Source organism: Trachypithecus francoisi, unplaced genomic scaffold, assembly GCF_009764315.1.
Source record: "Trachypithecus francoisi isolate TF-2019V2 unplaced genomic scaffold, Tfra_2.0 Lachesis_group15, whole genome shotgun sequence".
In the NCBI taxonomy this organism is placed as follows: Eukaryota; Metazoa; Chordata; class Mammalia; order Primates; family Cercopithecidae; genus Trachypithecus; species Trachypithecus francoisi.
The window spans coordinates 36,708,764-36,721,132 of record NW_022681460.1 but is presented as its reverse complement, the minus strand read 5'-3'; the positions used below and the strand labels follow the sequence as shown (position 1 = coordinate 36,721,132).

At 31.8% G+C, this 12,369-nt stretch overlaps 1 protein-coding gene across 5 annotated transcripts in view; it reads left to right on the top strand.

Moving 5' to 3' along the window:
• Nucleotides 1-12,369, top strand: part of EPHA7 (EPH receptor A7) — a 179,840-nt gene that overhangs the window by 154,513 nt on the left and 12,958 nt on the right. For 2 of the 5 annotated variants that reach the window (XM_033234640.1, XM_033234642.1), the window contains exons 8-14: nucleotides 821-929; nucleotides 1,609-1,664; nucleotides 6,054-6,179; nucleotides 7,231-7,416; nucleotides 7,992-8,053; nucleotides 9,476-9,685; nucleotides 10,678-10,827. In XM_033234640.1, coding sequence (XP_033090531.1) covers nucleotides 821-929; nucleotides 1,609-1,664; nucleotides 6,054-6,179; nucleotides 7,231-7,416; nucleotides 7,992-8,053; nucleotides 9,476-9,685; nucleotides 10,678-10,827 — 899 coding nt within the window. Of the gene's footprint in view, nucleotides 1-820; nucleotides 930-1,608; nucleotides 1,665-4,754; nucleotides 5,063-6,053; nucleotides 6,180-7,230; nucleotides 7,417-7,991; nucleotides 8,054-9,475; nucleotides 9,686-10,677; nucleotides 10,828-12,369 lie in introns of those variants that run through there. The other 3 variants (XM_033234643.1, XM_033234641.1, XM_033234644.1) reach the window with 2 other exon arrangements.

Sequence of the window (12,369 nt, the reverse complement as noted above, 5' to 3'; positions counted from 1 at the left end):
TGCAAAAATTCTATATCAGAGAGTGTTTTAAAAGACATGCAAACACGTATGTGTTCCCAAAGAGACTGTCAGAAAGGTTCGGCTGAGTTTGCCTTAATGAGCATAGAAGAAGTATTTATTATTGTACAAGAAGTGTCTGCAGTTAGGTAATGATAGTGTTCTGTTAAAAAGTACTTGCAGAAAGTTTTCTCTTTCTAAAATAGGCTAGCTATTTTTGTAATCTTAAATATGAAACGAGTTTACTACATACTTCATGAAAATTAACACAGATAATACGGCTCATCTTTTTCCTGAATTATAGTGGACTATAATTTCATAATGTTTAACTATGATTACACTATGCTTTCTATTTTAACTGATGATATGAGAGATAAAGCATTTAATGTGTATTAAAGTACTTTAAAAAATACATGAGGTATGTATTTTGGTTCTGATTTCACATACCAGAAAAAAAGACACAAAGGGATCAAAATCAAACGCCTTGCTGAGGAACAATAGGGATTTAATAGCACTAGCAGATCAGATGTGTCTATCTCTTGATGTATAACTAAGCTTTCTACAACTAAGCAGGAATATAGTCATTCAGTGAGCATTTATACATTCTTTTATAGCTGATAAATGGAAAATATGTGAAAGTATTGTCCTTACCAGTTCTTTGAAAGGCAGAAATAAACATTTATTTAAATTTACTTTGTTACAAAATAATGCAGTTATTTAAAATTAGAGTGAATTACATAGAAAAGATATCTCTAATTTTATTTAACCTTTCAAGTTCTTGCATGGTGTCAAGTATTTCTGAGCCTATTTCCTCTGTTTACAGCTACAGCTGTCTCCAGTGAACAGAATCCTGTCATTATCATTGCTGTGGTTGCTGTGGCTGGGACCATCATTTTGGTGTTCATGGTCTTTGGCTTCATCATTGGGAGAAGGTAGAATACCAAGTTGTTCTAATCTCTAACATTAAAACATATTGCTTTTTAAGAATTATGTCAGCCTATTATTAGCGTAGTCGAATTTTAAATAGTAAATGCAAACATTCTTTGATACAAAACAATAAAGATCAATAACATGTCATTCCTTCAGGATCAAAATGGAATGAGTTTGATCACTGCCTTTAGTTTAGGGGGAATGAGTGTATTATAGTTTTTATTGTGTGAATTTTTATTTCTTATTTTCAGAGTTAAGTTTTCGTAATAAATACAGAATATACCTGGGGAAGTATTTACTCTTTTAGTTATTAAATGTTTGTGGAAACCATCTAAAATGTGTTTTCTTCCAGAAAGAAATACAAGTAAACATTCACTTGTGAATATTTGTGACTCATGAATATTTTTGTGAATTGAACCTTGTGGATTCAAATCATATTGAATTTTGTATATTCAATCTAAATGTATTTTTTTAAATGTTCCTTTTACACTTTCTCACACAAAAAGTTTGTTTTCTGTGCATTTTAATCTTGTGAATTGCTATATTATTACTAAATGGATTCATAACTATGAACAGTAAATTTAACTCTAGTAGGTTGATGAGTAACTAAGGTGCATTGTAATGAAATTTAAATATAAAAAGTAAAATCACTAAGATTGTCACAAATTTGCTTTCTTCCAGGCACTGTGGTTATAGCAAAGCTGACCAAGAAGGGGATGAAGAGCTTTACTTTCATTGTAAGTGTTTGGCTTTTCTTTACGATGATGTACCCCTATTAATAGAAAAATCTGGTTATTAGCATTGCCATTAACAAAGTCCTCATGCATCATGCTTGAAATTATACCATGAGCTCAAAATGTTGCTTTAAAGCATTTGAATAAGATGTTTAGAATTAAAATCATGTGATATGAATTTGAAAAAATAAAATATATTCAGAAATGCCATATAACTGCAGGATATTCAGCTGCTTTTACATCACAATGTTTCCTTTTGCAAACTTTGCCCAAGTGTTTCTTACCATCCTAATAATAATACACTAAAGGTTGCATGTGCCCATTCGCTAGCTACGGAATGTCATTTCAGGTTGCAAGGATAGGCCCTCTTTTAATCCAATGAGTGGTGCTACCACAAAAGGCTAAATTAAGGAGCCTCTTTCTCTTCAGCTACTATAAATTACCTATCACTGATAGATATTTCACAGAACATAAATAGTATAATAATAAGATTCATGCCTCTGATGTTTTCCTATGGATTTGAGTTAGCTTATTCTTAAAAGTTCATTTTAGAAATCATACTTAGAAGAAAGCTTAGTGACCCAAATAAAATAGATGCCTATCTGCATTAATCTTATTCTTGTTGCAATGAGAAAGGCATGTGAAAATGCGAGCACTGAGAGTAAATGTTATTACTTTATGTGGGCAAAATCAAAACTTAACCATCAAATTACTTCAGTTCTGATAATTAATGATGTTCTTACCCAAACCCATTTTCCCCATTTATAATCCTTGAGAATATTAAAAACCAATTTTATTATTATTTTGAATTACCTATAATCTTTGGCAAATGTTCTCATGTGTAGATAAATTTCCCTTGACATAAGAATTGTATCTTTTGTGTTATTTATTAGATTCTTATGTCAGTATCTGTGAAGATGCTGTCCTATACCCATCCTAAAGTCATAAGAATAGCAAAGCCTCCATCAAGAAATTTCTAATACATTTTAGATTTTCTTTGTGATTCTTTTTTTTGAAAAAAAAAAGAAAGAAAAGAAAGAAAAACCTCAAATGACAATGTGTGGTTTAAATACACAAATTGTAAATGCTCCTATCATTCCTAAATTTTCTCAATGTGTTTGCATTTTTGAACCAACAGTTACCTTTAGTTTTCAAAATAGAAGTGGTTTTACGTAACACAAATCCAAATTGAATAAGAAATTACCTTGAATCTCAACCACTGATAGCAGGAAGGGCATGTGGGGTAGTACGGTTTACTACAAATGGAAGTTGAAGGTATGCCCAGGAGTGGCTTTATTATAAAGTGTAATATTCAAGGCCTCTTACTTTCACAGGCCTTTTTTAGGCCATGGGAGTGCTGTAGCAAATTTGTGTATATAATCAGGTATTCTTTCCCCTAAAGACAGTATCCCAAATTGTATATGGGTTAAGCCTCAAAAAACTTAAATATACCCCTGATTATGACTGAATGTGTGTGTTTCTATACCCCACTTGGGATTATTTGATATGCCTCCAATGTCAGAACTTCCTTTTGCTAATCTGGCATTAATTTTCCTGCGACAAGCCTCAGTGAAGAGAGCAGCACAGGTAGTTTATAGCTAGAGGAAATAGAGAAAAAAGTGGACGCTACCTTTTTTTTGTTTCTATTTAATGACATGGGAGAATGTTTTTAACACTTCCCCAGACGGGAAGGAGCAGATCAAAACTTGACTTTCTAAATTTTATTTCTAGTGTAGAATGTATATAGAAGAGCAACATAAGACTGTAGTTCTGGGAATCCCTGGTCCTGCCCATATGTGAATAATTTAATGGCACAATTATTTAATATGACCATAATCAGTCACTTTTCTTTTATTTGTTGAGCATATTTGAAATATCCCCAAATGATCACATATACCAGTTTATTTGCTTTTAACTTGCAGTTTAATGCAGAAGGTCAGTTGAAACATGACTTATCCAAAATTTGTTGTATAGCCTTATGCTTAATTGTCATAAGTCAGTTTTAATATGTTTATGCCATTCACTTTTTTCACATTTCACATCCAGTTTGTAATTAGAAAATATATAATTGCATGCTTTACTTGCTAATATATACAAGATAAGCTTGCTGTATATAAAGTTTTAACCTTTAGAGAAAACTAGCAATGGTGGTTTTAAGATGTTTAACTTTCATGAGAAATCGAAATAATATTTTAAAATACAAAAGTTCATACTCAAGTTGGGATAAACCAGAATATTCAGAAATAATGTCAATATTTTCCTTATTTTAAAACATTCATTTCTTAAATGAATAATGAAAAAAAGTGCACTTACCATATCCTATCCTGGTGAATTCTTAATATTTTGAATCACCCCTTTTCCAAGGATATGTTTTCTTGTTGTTTGATTAAAACCAGGTATTTTATTTGAAATTATGATTACTTAATATACAAAGTATAATACTGTGGTAACCAGTTGTTTACAAGTTGGTGTCTTTTTATTCCTCTATTTAGTTCATGGACAATTTTCCCAGTTGCTAAAACACCAGACTGAATTTTTATAGAAACTTGAAAGCAACCATTTAACTAGCTTTTAGAGCACTGAATTTAATAGAATGTCCAGTCACTTGTATCAGGCACCCTCAACTCTCCATGCCCCCAAGTGCTACATTTAAATATATAAACACAATGGAGGAATTTAGTGAAGCAATTCCGATTTACATTTTGTTTCCTCCTACCATTTCTTCTAACAATGTCTTCAAATCCAAGCTGGGCAGTATTTCATGTTTTTATGCCAAAATAGCTCTGGCCTGTCAAAATGTTTTATGACAGCTTGAATAAAGAACCGTCAGAGACCGTTTGAGACGCGGAAGGTTACCTCCAATCTAGCTCCCTTATCAAAACAAAATTTTAAAACAATGAAAGAAAGAGAGAATAAAAAGGGAGAAGATGGCTCATTCTCCATCTGCCTGCCAATCTAGGAGGTTAACCTATTGTTTTCTTCCCTTCTCTCTTTTTCTCTTCCCCCTTTCCCTATACTCCTTCTTCTCTCTTTTCTCCTTCTATCCCCTCTCTCTTTTCTTCTCGTGTTGTTTTTTTTTTTTTTCATGTTCAGCTTTAGTAACAAATGAGCATCTGTCAGTTTTATAAACTGCAACAATAATTGTTTCAGACAATCAATTTTGGATAAACAATCAACTACAGCAGAATAAATCAAGATTTTTAAATCCCATTTTCCTTTATACATTTTGCTTCTTTTTGTTATGTGTTTATTTTTAAAATATAATTTTAATGTGATGACATAAGCACAGTTAGGCTGCAGTGTAATATATAAAGAAATATATTGTTCTCCAAATAGTAAGATTTGATGAAAAGATTGTTCAGTGGCTTTGTTAAAACAATAAAGTTTTTTTGAGGATATAATGTAATTTTTATTGCATTAATATAACCAAATATATGCCTATCTATCTTATCTTTGTCTTTTACCAAATAGATTTGGAATACATTATTGTAATTGAATTTTATTTAAAGTTGACATAGTATTATCTGTTACCTGCATGCTTCTGGGTGCATTTTAAGAAGATTTTAACTTTTAAGATTATTCTATGTTGTTTGCATTTTGACTACCTTTTGTGAGGCATATTGGCTACCTCCTCAGCAGTTAAGATCTTCCAGAGCCTTATAATTGAAAGTTCATATAAACCATTCCTCTTTCAAATCGCTGTCATACTTGGTTAACAGATCCCAGGAATATTGTAAATTTTCTACTTTACTCTGCACTTTGTATATCTGGCCTCTATTGCCCTTGAAGGTGAAGATGAAACTGTCTTTAGAAGATATCTCTTTGATTCTGTGATAGAAGTCCCTCACATCTTGTATTAATTTTATGTATATGTCAACGGTGGTTGGTCTTTAAAAAAATAAATCAAAAGAATAAGTAAGATGTCTAAATGTTTTTAATATTGCTGTCAGTGTAGTAGGCTACCTGTAAATGAAATGTCTTCTTTTCCCAGTGTATTAATTTGATTGATTGACTGACTGGTAGTTTTACAAATGTGTTTCCAAGTCCATTACAAACTTCAATATGGCTTGAACTATGCCATGATAGCAGTGAATTTAATTAAACCTCCAGTCTGATAGGCATGTCAGAAATTTTGGTGAATGTCTTTTGTTGATTTACTGGAAAAGCAATTCAGTTAGCAACCTATGAGCTGGATCCTATGTTACCTATAGAAGCTTGCAGATAATACCTATACGCCAGCAGACTGAAGTAGTCTGTTAAAACTGCTGTGAATCAGGTGATGTGGAAGCAAGTTCACTGTTCCAAGGAGCACTCTGCATAATGAAATTCCTGGGCTGACTGCACAATAAGGGCTTTGCTTCATCACAGTCATGCTTTCTTACATCATTACAGTTAAATTTCCAGGCACCAAAACCTACATTGACCCTGAAACCTATGAGGACCCAAATAGAGCTGTCCATCAATTCGCCAAGGAGCTAGATGCCTCCTGTATTAAAATTGAGCGTGTGATTGGTGCAGGTAAGGCTATTGTAGCTTCCTTGTTCAGCTGTTCCATTTAGCCAAGATCGAAAGTCATACATCATAATGACAGGCAAATAATTATTCCTCAAGTATAGAACTTTTGCATTCACCTGAACTGTTGGAAGCAGTGAGGCTGTACTTGTTTATGAAATCTTACGAAAAAATGTGAAAAACTAGCATGTGGCACGAAGAATCCATATATTTTTGTTTTCTGTTGGATTTTTAAGATATTCTTCTATTACAAGCTACTTTATAATAGCTCTGGCCTGCCATTTAAGAAATGAATTTGTATTTTTAAAAGGTCAGAAATTTCCAGAATTTTGCTGCACATTTCCTTTTACTTGATTTACTGTCTTCTTATAAAACTTTCATTTTTATCTTTTTTCTTGTATTTGTAGGTATTAGCCATTGTAATTTAAATTCATGTAGAAAATTAATGTGTATGAATTAAAGGGAATATTTTCTATTTGTATGTATTTTTATAGTGTACATTTCTGACTCTAATTCCTTTAAATCCAGTGGACATAGTGCATATAAATTCCAGATTTTAAATATTTAATAAATATTTTCTTCTCAAAAGGAATTGCAACGTTTAGAATTTACTGTGTCCTCATGCTTTAGTAGGTAGTCTAGGTTATATACTAATACAATATATGAAAAATAATTTTAAATGTATAATAGCAAAATTCAAATCTGAATGTTGACTCTGAGTGTTGGTTAATTCAATTGAAAAATAGTAGCCTGTTTAACAGACAGTTTAGGAAAGCATAACTTTTATGAAGGAGCTCTGAACTGTGTCTTCAAGTTTTAATTTCATTTATGCCATTATTTTCATAAACAACTTTTGTGTCTAGAAAATAGCCTCCCCTTTATATGGGAATGTATTCTGTGTAACTTACAGGGCTTTACCAAGTATTTTTGAAACTATTTTAAAATGCTTTAAAATAATTTACTATAAGTTAAAGAAAAATAATTAAATGCATTTACTCTTAAAAGAAAAGTACAATATTTAGAAAATAAAATATGCCTGCTTGTTCTGTTACTTCAGGAGAATTTGGTGAAGTCTGCAGTGGCCGTTTGAAACTTCCAGGGAAAAGAGACGTTGCAGTAGCCATAAAAACCCTGAAAGTTGGTTACACAGAAAAACAAAGGAGAGACTTTTTATGTGAAGCAAGCATCATGGGGCAGTTTGACCACCCAAATGTTGTCCATTTGGAAGGGGTTGTTACAAGAGGTAGATATTGGTTATATCTTTATTTTATCAAACAAACCGAGTGTCAGAAATTAGTATTATTATGTACGTAATAAAAGAAATTATGAAATATGTTGCATAGTCTAAATGAATGAATTTTCTTGGTATGTAACTAATCAAAAAATTCTTCCTTTATGTTATCACCTCAAGGGGAAAAAAAAGCAGAAAAAAATGAATGCAAGATTAGAGTTGAAGAATAACTGATAGATGGAATGACTGATAAATATTTTTATTTCTCTTCAAGAGACATAATAATTATACAATATAGTCTTTACATTTTACATAAAGTATAATTTTCTCTGAGTTTTACTCACAAAGCAGGAGTCAGAAGAACACAATGACTTTTATTCATATGTTTTAATTTTATGAATCATGACCATGTTCCAAGCAGACATATAATGACTTTTTGAGCTTAGCAGCAACACTAAAAGAAATACTCATACTTCACACACTCACTCTTTCAAAAGAGCACCATGTGTTTTATTGGGGGATGAGAAAGGAAATAACCCTGCAGTTCAGGTTGCAACTTCTGAAACTTTTTTTTTTTTTAATTTTAGGGAAACCAGTCATGATTGTAATAGAGTTCATGGAAAATGGAGCCCTCGATGCATTTCTCAGGGTAAGTACCAAAGCAATCCACTTATTCTAAATATACTATGCTTGCTACCAATATAATTTTATGAACTTTTTTTGTGATGTAAAATGAGAACCTTGTAAAATAGTAAGAAGTTAGAAAATTGTCTTTGAAAATCAGATTAATAATCAGAGTTCAAGACTAGATTAAACTAGAATATTTTGAGCATTTAAGTGATACAATGTGGTCACAAAGTTATTTCCGTTAATATTATTACCTGAGATATGGAGGATGCCTGAAGCCCTGTAATTTGAATTCATGTTATAAAACAGCATGTACAATTGTAAATGAAATATAGAGATAATATGGAAAAGACTAAAAGGTGAGATAACCATTCTGTGTTGATACTTTGATCACAACTCTGCTCTGTAGAACCATTTCTATTTTATTGTTAGGTGAACACCAAGCATAAAATATATGATTATTAACATTATTTTTCAAATTAATGATGTGTGATTTATTTGTAAATGACATATAAATCAAAAATATATAAACATAGATATTTTTACTCTTAGAGGCTTTTTAACTAAGAATATTAACATGTGAACATTTTTCCAAATGGCAAAGAAAAAAATAATCTAAAGAAAAAGAGAACATGTAAAGTTATTTAATATGATCTAGAATCATATTTAACTCAGACGTATAAACAGTCATAGGATTTAGAGAAACTTTTATTGCTGCATCATCATGATATAAGAATCAATTAGAAAATTCATCTACTCAGACTAGCATACTTCATCCAGAATATTTATATTCAGCTGGAGTAATTTTTTGGTTAAAATGGGTTAGAAGTGGCCGGTCTGGTTGCAAACAGTTCTCAATCCCATTTGCTAGTACATCTGTCCTAGAGAATCCTGGTTACGAGTAACGCTCCTATCAGTAGCATAACTAAGAAAAAATTAAATGAAAAAAAACTCAGCCACTACAATCACTTTCTACATTTTAGTTTCTCTTCATTTTGACTCAAATATTTCCCCTTTCTCATTTTTACCATTTAGAGGAAAATAAACCTTATTATATGTATATTAACTTCTTTATTTACTTTTATATTATTTAGACTTTTTGGCATGTGGGGAAAACACTTAGCTAATTGGGGTAATTTTTTAGATATTCTATTTCCAAACTTAAAAATTAGCATATACTTTTAGACTTGTGCAATCTCAAACTGTTAGTTCATATTAAAATATCAAATTAATATAAATAACGAAATGATTACCAAAATTATTTGGCTATCAGCTAAATTAGCATGTTATGCTTTTTTCCACAGGTATCCATATTATATAAAAAATTAATTAACAATTCCTGTTATAGAATAGCAAATTACTAGCATGCAGATATTTTTCATGGTGATTTTTGTCCCTTTTAAAGTATGCAATTAACTGGGCTTTTATTTTTGTCTTCCTGCAGAAACATGATGGGCAATTTACAGTCATTCAGTTAGTAGGAATGCTGAGAGGAATTGCTGCTGGAATGAGATATTTGGCTGATATGGGATATGTTCACAGGGACCTTGCAGCTCGCAATATTCTTGTCAACAGCAATCTTGTTTGTAAAGTGTCAGATTTTGGCCTGTCCCGAGTTATAGAGGATGATCCAGAAGCTGTCTATACAACTACTGTAAGAAAAAGTCATTTACTGCATTTTTTCATATTCTTAAGATTTTTCTACCATGAAAGCAGGACCTAATAATGTAAAACTAAATAGGAAAAATGAAGCAAATTGAGCTAAGCATTTTGAGGTTGCTTTTTTTTTTTGTTTTTTGTTTTTCTGGAAAAATCATTGTTTGTACAGTATATATATAAGCTAAGAAGGAAAGTGTTGATAACATGACTACCTTATATTGAGAGAGTCATAGAATATAGTTATATAGAAAAACATCTAGTTACTAGCACTCATATTTATAAAAAACTATAATCACATTTTAAATAAAAATTTAAAAGAATATTAACTATGCTAATCCTTATAACTTTTGTAAGATTAGAAAAAAAGAAAATATGTGAGAGTTTATTTAAATTATCCATATTTTATTTCATTTTCATAGTAACTTTGCCTAGTTTGTCTTTGTTGTGACTGTTGTTGTTGTCCGGGCTGGAGTGCAATGACGCAGTCTTGGCTCACTGCAGCCTCCACCTCTCGGGTTCAAGCAATGCTCCTGCCTCAGCCTTCTGAGTAGCTAGGATAACAGGTGCCCACCACCACACATGGATAATTTTCTCGTATTTTTAGTAGAGACGGGGTTTCACCATGTTTGCCAGGCTCATCTCGAACTCCTGGCCTCAGGTGATCCACCCACTTCAGTCTCCCAAAGTGCTGAGATTACAGGTGTGAGCCACAGCGCCCAGCCTGTCATTGTTTGTTCAATATACTCTTGCCCTAACACCACACAAAGCTCCATCAGTTGAGTTGCCATGTAAACTTGAAATGATGAAACTTGTAATGGGATTCTAAAAATCAGATTAAGAACTTTAAATACACATAGAGATTCAAGATGGGTAGACCTGATGCTGCTGAACTACCAACCAAAAATCCACATATGTATTTATGGTATTGCCATAAATAATAGATAAGTTATTATACATATTTTAAATGTTCCTTTCTTTTTATAATAGGGTGGAAAAATTCCAGTAAGGTGGACAGCACCCGAAGCCATCCAGTACCGGAAATTCACATCAGCCAGTGATGTATGGAGCTATGGAATAGTCATGTGGGAAGTTATGTCTTATGGAGAAAGACCTTATTGGGACATGTCAAATCAAGATGTAGGTGTTACATTCATTTAAACAAAAAGGATTGAATACATTAATAGCCACTATTACTGGAACATGTAGGTAAAGGCTCATTAAGAACACACATTTAAATAATTATAAAAATACAGTTTTCCACAATTACTACCACACTAATTACCATAAATTAGTGGCTCTACTAATTTTATCATTTTGGCTTTCATTTTGAATAATGTCTTTCTCTTTTTATAATATAAATTCTATGGACACAAAATAGAAGCTTACTAATGATATTTCTTCCTTAATAAAGATAATGTTTCCACACTTGCACAGCTGGAGTGGGAGCATCACATGAGTAAAAGAATCATCTGTGAAGAGGAGGGAAGGAAGTTTGGTTGTGCTTTGTTTTGTCTTTGAAGCTTATATTTTTCTTTTAGTGTTCTAAGAAAATTCATTTAAATTATCTACTGTTGATCAGTGTAACTAAGTTTTAGTTTCATGCGACAATCTAGATTTTATGATCACTATTAGTAAATGTTTCATAGTGATATTTTAGAATGTAATCACAATAAGAATATCCTTGGAAATTCCTTTTAAAAGTATATTTATTAAATGTGTATCCCCTGCTGCCATGAGGATATGCTAGAACATAAAGCATACTGTTATCCGTTGAGAAGAGAAACTGATGGTGGTCCATGTGAGGGTACATATCTCACACCAAGAGACCATTTATTAAACAATATAGCAAAAGTGCAAAAAAAAAGTTGCTTTTATTAGGTTGAGTTTGATAAAATGGCCATTTTGTAGGCCAAGAGCACTTATAGTTCAACCTATTGAAATATGAGTGAAATTTAGATAGATGTAGAGCCAGTATGAAATGTAGCATGATATCCAGGATTGTACTAGAAAATGGAGGATACCTTGGTTCAGAGCTGATGAGCCATTCCCTAAGGAAGCACACTGGAAAGTTGAGAGGTTAAGGTTTAGAGGTGTATGAAGACCAATCAAATGGACTCACTTTTCTATAACAGACATGCAGTACACTTGTGGTAATTAGAAATGAAGATGTAGGTTTAGACAGATTGATGAAGGAGTTTTCGAAGGAGTCTGGAAATTATACTAATCCAAATTCTTGGAGTATGAAGTAAAAAAATAAGTAATGCTTAAGGAAAATCGACATCGCCATTTAGAACAAGGATGTGACTAGCAAACTGGTTTGGAGTAAAGCTTGAGGTATTATAAACATAAATAGCAATAGAAGCTGACTACTACAGTTACATTTGAGTTATTTTTTTAAAGAGATCATGCAAATTGTTATATTAAATCAATAACTTTGATTTGAACTTTAGAATCAAGTTGCTATGGGTCTTAAAACTTACAGTAGTTATTTTTAGACGACTAACATTTAGACTGTTTTATATGTTGTTGGTAAGGTTATTTTTGATACTTTCCCTACAAACTTTTGCATTAACTGAGAAGTTCCCAGTCTGAAAAGAGGATGGTTGTAAATTAGTTAAATCTGTTGATATTTTGAATTGGAAGATGACATAAAACTTTTTCATTTGCTTTTAGTTTTTT